The 5,943-nt window shown below is 46.5% G+C and overlaps 1 protein-coding gene across 2 annotated transcripts in view; it reads left to right on the top strand.

Annotated features, from left to right (window-relative positions):
- LOC112069025 (chemokine-like protein TAFA-2) overlaps positions 1-5,943 on the top strand; it is a 52,607-nt gene that overhangs the window by 23,546 nt on the left and 23,118 nt on the right. The window contains exon 3 of one of the 2 annotated variants that reach the window (XM_024136276.1): positions 3,628-3,752. In XM_024136276.1, the coding sequence (XP_023992044.1) occupies positions 3,628-3,752 (125 nt within the window). Of the gene's footprint in view, positions 1-3,627; positions 3,766-5,943 lie in introns of both variants that reach the window. The other variant, XM_070438370.1, reaches the window with a different exon arrangement.

Below are 5,943 nucleotides of genomic sequence, written 5' to 3'. Positions count from 1 at the left end.
AGCGTCCGGTGGCAACGACGAATGTGGGCCTGACAGAGCGGAACCGAGAGATCCCTCTCCTGAGAAGAAACAGGGAGGTTGGTAACCGTTACACCACTGGAAGGAGACATCCAGTGCAGATGGAAGGAGTAGATATTATGGGCATACTCGACCAGTGATAATTGCAGAAGACCAAAAGAGGTGGATCAGAGGAGTACAAGGGAGTGCCCAGCTGGACTCCTATCTTCTGTGTTGGCTCTCTCCGCGACCATTTAATTGGCGTGAATCCAATGTGAGGACTGTACTGTAGCTCCAATGGCCAAAAGAAGGATCTCCAGACAGCAGAGTAAACTGAGACCACGGTCAAACAATGTCAGGGCAACCCGTGACCCTGAAAATCCTCCCTAACAAGGATCTCGACGTCTCAGGCAGATGAAGCTTGGAGATGGGGACAAATGTGAGCAAACTTTGCTAATCTTCCACAATGTCAAATGACCGTTTCCCAACAGAAGAGGCAACCCCGTGAACAAATGTCCAGGCAGATGCGACCAAGGGCGCCGGATAGGTAGGGGGAGAAGCCAAGCTGGGCCGATTGGTACTCTTTTTGCGCACGACAAACAGGACAAGCGGCAACCAAAACTCCGGGTATCTCTCCCATGGAAGGCACCAAAAATGCGTCTGCGCAGTAGCGCATAGTCCGAGCAACGCCAGGGGATGACAAGCGATCTTGCTGGCCGTGGACCACTGAAGGAGACAGCAGAACGGATCCGAACTTTTTCAAGGGGGGGGCACGAACAAACCGACCGGTGGACCGTTACCGGGCCGGGCTGCAGTCCGAAGGGGCCGCCATCAACATGCTCCTCAATCCCTCCATGTAACGCTCCCACGACAAAGTATCGGGAAGAATCGTCTTCAGTCTTGCCCCACTCTCCTCCGTCTTGGAGAACATCCGGTCGACAAGGCGTCCGCCTGGCCCGTTCTTCGACCCAGGTCGAAACGTCAGGGAAAAATTGAAGCGTCCAAAAAACAAAGCCCAGCTGGCCTGACCGGGAGTTGAGGACGTTTACCGATGCACATAAAGCCAGATTTCTTGTGTCATGTCAGACCAACAGACGGTTGCTCCGCTCCCTCCCAACCATTGGCGCCACCTCCTCCAAGTGCCAAGCTTCAACAGCGAGAAGCTTCCGGGTATTACCCACATCTAGTTTCTCTCTGCTGTGAAAGACACAAGAGAAAGGCGCAGGATGGAAGTTTTACCGGCAGTGGAGCTACTCTGGGACAGGATGGCGCCCAGCCCCCACATCAGACCGGTCCACCTCAACAACCAAACTGACGGGAAGTGTCAGGTGATGATGAATCGGGGCGTTTGGTGAATCGGTCTTCAAAGTCAGAAATGCTCGGTCTGCTCTGCGGAGGAGTCTAGAAATTTTTCTGGTGCAAGACGGTGCAGGCGCGTTAAAGGGCGCCACCCGGCTGTAATCACGGAATAAACCTCCGATTAGAAGTTCGCACAACCCAGGAATCTCTGGAGCTGCAATATCGTACCGGGCTGGGCCCAATCCCGAACCGCCCGAACCTTCTCTTGGTCCATCTTGATCTCTCCCCTGGAGATGATGTACCGAGGAAGGACGTAGTGTGGCGTGAAAATCACAACTTTTCAGCCTTCACGAACAGCGGTTCTCCAATAAACGCTGCAGGACCTGCTTGACATGCTGGACGTGGCTAGAAGGCTCCCTCGAGAAGATGAGGATATCACCAGGTAAACGAACACAAAAATACCAATCATACTCTCAGCACGTTCATTCACCATACTTTGGAACACAGCAGAGCGTTGGTCAGTCCAAACGGCATCACCTGGTACTCGAAATGTCCCATAGGTGTATTGAACCCAGTCAACCACTCGTTCCCCTCTCTGATCCGAACCAAATGATACGCATTGCGTAGGTCAAGCTTCGTAAACACCGTTAGCACCCTGTAAAGAGTCGAAAGCAGAGCTCATCAAGGCAGGGGATACTTGTTTTTGACCGTAATATCATTCAACCCCCATAATCAATACACGGTCGAAGAGAGCCATCCTTCTTGCTCACAAAAAAGAATCCTGCTCCCAGGGGTGATGACGAGGGCGAATGAGACCTGCAGCTAGAGACTCCTTGATGTAGGTCTCAGGCTTCACGCTCAGGTCGAGAGATACTGTATAACCGTCCCTGGGAAAGGCAGCTCAGGAACAGATTAATGCACAGTCATAAGGTCGGTGGGGAGGAAAGTGACAGAGCCTTCTGCTTACTGATACTTCACCCAAATCGTGATATGTTTCTGGAACCAGGGACAAATCAGGGGGAGCAGACTCACTGACCTGACTGGGACAGCATGAGAACAGGCAGTCCTAAGGCAGTTAGCATGACACTCAATGCTCCAAACTAGTTACCTTACCCGTCACCCAATCAAACGAGGGATTGTGTTCTCTCAGCAGGGTAACCAAGAACCAGAGGAAACATGGGCGAGGCAGAATGAAGAAGGAGATAACCTCTGAATGATTCCCGACAAACAACATCTTAACCGGTTCAGTCCTCATAGTGATCCGTGCCAGACTACGCCGTTCAGAGTGGTTGCTTCAATGGCTTCCGGCAATTGCTCCTTGGAAAGCCCCAGCTGTTCCATCAATAAAGCTGCCATCGGCACCTGAATCGATAAAAGCGTTCACGCTAAACTCTGATTCTTATTCATGAGGGTCGCAGGAAAACGGGGTCTGACAGGGTTCTTGGAAGGTTGAAACTGGCTCGCTAAAAGTCCTCCCAAAACAAAAGCCGGGCAGTTTAACGGCGCTGAGGACAAGCGGAGATGTAATGTCCCGAGCTACCACAAGTAGAGGCAGCTGTTGGTCCACGTTCACGTTTGCGCTCCTCCTTAGTAACCCGTGTCGCCCCACTTGCATGGGTTCAGGATCTGGCGCAAGACACCTCCACTAATCCCGTGTGGGAATAATGATCAACACGTTCTGGTCACTTCCTGACCCGGAATGGTAACCAGTTGATCTCACTACTCTGCTGTCGTTCATGGGGGATCTCACTACTGTACTGTCAGTCATGGAGGATCTCTCACTACTCTACTGTCAGTCGTGGAGGATTTCACTACTCTGCTGTCAGTCTTGGAGGATMTCACTACTGTACTGTCAGTCATGGAGGATCTCACTACTCTGTCAGTCACAGAGGATCTATCACTACTCTACTGTCAGTCGTGGAGGATCACTACTCTACTGTCAGTCGTGGAGGATTTCACTACTCTGCTGTCAGTCATGGAGGATCTCACTACTCTACTGTCAGTCATGGAGGATCTCTCACTACTCTACTGTCAGTCACAGAGGATCTCTCACTACTCTACTGTCAGTCATGGAGGATCTCACTACTCCACTGTCAGTCATGGAGGATCTAATTTCTGTACTGTCAGTCATGGAGGATCTCATTTCTGTACTGTCAGTCGTGTATCAAAATACTTTCCATTCACTTTCATTGACATTTTAGTAGAAACAGAAAAAAAACTGACTTTTGTTGGTTCAGTTGTTACTGCAGTCTACTAGTGAATGTATATTTTCACTGCCTTGTAAAGGGCACACTTTAACCGCTTGTGTCCCTCTCTCTTTGCCTCTTGCAGCATCCATAGTTGCCCAGAAGTGGTGGTGTCAGATGCATCCATGTATGGATGGGGAGGAGTGTAAAGTTTTGCCTGATCTGAAAGGCTGGAGCTGCAGTACGGGAAACAAAGTGAAGACGACGAAGGTGGGTGCATAATGTAAGAAAATGCATCACATGTACTGTTACACACACACACACACACACACACACACACACACACACACACACACACACACACACACACACACACACACACACACACACACACACACACAATTTTGTTTCTTCTAAAGTCCACCATGACGTAGAATCTTCAGTAAGTAAAGGTGTTGATTGGTCCTCTACATAGCCAACTGTAGTCACCCACTGGTTGTGTGTCTGTACCTGTCAGGACCAATACATTCAAAGTTAATATGATCAAAAAGGCTCAATTCTGCTGAGATACTGTCAAATATGTGTATACTGAAGGAGGAGTATCTAGAGGTTGCAGTGAGAGACCCACACACGCAAACTTAGCCACGTATCACGTATTACGTAACACAACGTTGTATTAAGGGTGATAGGTGCAGTACTCGTCACTGCAATCTTTACAGAAAGTAGGCTGGCCCTCTTTGAAGTTATGTAGGTCAATTCAATGATTTATTTTATCTATAAAGCTCTCTTACAAAAACTCCAACCTTTTTTGGTTACTGTACCACCAACTGAAATGTGCACTGCCCAGAATACCCCTGATTTACCTTCTAATGTAATGCCTGTGGATAGGCCAAGTACCCCCAGGGGTCCTAGTACCACTGGTTGGGAACCAGTGCCTCACATAATTAAGGGAATGGCCTTAATTCAGGGATGGCTACCTGTGGAAATCCCTTCGGTCTCCTCAGAGTTGGGTAAATCTACTTTCAGTTTCTTTGCACCAATGTTTTTTAATTTGTTTTTTATTTCACCTTTATTTAACCAGGTAGGCTAGTTGAGAACAAGTTCTCATTTACAACTGCGACCTGGCCAAGATAAAGCAAAGCAGTGCGACACAAACAACAACACAGAGTTACACATGGAATAAACAAGCGTACAGTCAATAACACAATAGAAAAAAAGATAGTCTATATACAGTGTGTGCAAATGGCGTGAGGAGTGGTGTGCAAAAGAGCAGAAAAGTAAATAAAAACAATATGGGGATGAGGTAGGTAGATTGGATGGGCTATTTACAGATGGGCTGTGTACAGCTGCAGCGGTCAGTTAGCTGCTCAGATATCTGATGTTAAAAGTTAGTGAGGGAAATATTAGTCTCCAGCTTCAGCTATTTTTGCAGTTAACTCCAAAACATTTTGGAGTTAGAGCTACAGGATGCAAATCATCTCCAAAATAATGTTATTTTTTAAACAAAGCAATTATTCTTATTAATTTAGAATTATATAAAGTAAGGGGAGAATTCTATCGTCAAATGTATTTCTAAGTTAGGTTGGCTGTATCACAACCGGCTGTGATTGGTTGCAATTTCAGTTTAATCCATCAGAAAAAAACTAAACAAATAATACCACAAGAAGAATTATTATGTATCATATCCGACCGTGATTGGGAGTCCCATAGGGTGGCACACAATTGACCCAGCATTTCTCTCCCTCTAAAAACAGAAATAAATGTTTTCACCTTTATTCAGATTACAATCGCTCACTTTCATTTTTTTTTAAACAAAATATCCTCCAAAATATCATTATATATAATCAAGTTGATGGCACCTACATAAAGCTGAGTGACTCACTCATTCATGGCTTTGGATCAAAATTATGGGCTATTAGCAGGACAATATACCTTTACCAACACCTCCCTGTATTTTGATACTTTGTGGATGGGGCCTCCTCAGTGGCGAAGCTGTCTAAGTCACCAGCTGTCTAAATCACAGCATCGCAATGCAAAATGCGTTGCTACAGATACCAGTGCCGGCTGCCATCGGGAGACCCATGAGGCGGCTTTTGGTTTTAATTTAGAATCCTTCAATCCTCTATATGTAATTATTGATGGAGAGTCATATTTTTCGATATCCTGTAGGCCTAACGTAGGCGACATGAGTCTCACTAGTGTTGAGTAATGTGATGTTAAAAGTGGTGTAGGTTTTATTTATTTAAAGAGCATATTGATGTTAGAAGCAACAGGATTTGAAGCAATAGCCTACAACTATTTTAGCACCGTTTTGCGCTGCTCTGAGACAAGCATGGAGACTGGTCTTTTTTTATTTTTTTATTTTTTTATTTCACCTTTATTTAACCAGGTAGGCTAGTTGAGAACAAGTTCTCATTTGCAACTGCGACCTGGCCAAGATAAAGCATAGCAGTGTGAACAG

This window comes from Salvelinus sp. IW2-2015, unplaced genomic scaffold (assembly GCF_002910315.2).
Source record: "Salvelinus sp. IW2-2015 unplaced genomic scaffold, ASM291031v2 Un_scaffold859, whole genome shotgun sequence".
NCBI lineage: Eukaryota > Metazoa > Chordata > Actinopteri > Salmoniformes > Salmonidae > Salvelinus > Salvelinus sp. IW2-2015.
The sequence above is the reverse complement of the archived record's forward strand: the minus strand, read 5'-3'. Positions and strand labels throughout refer to the sequence as shown.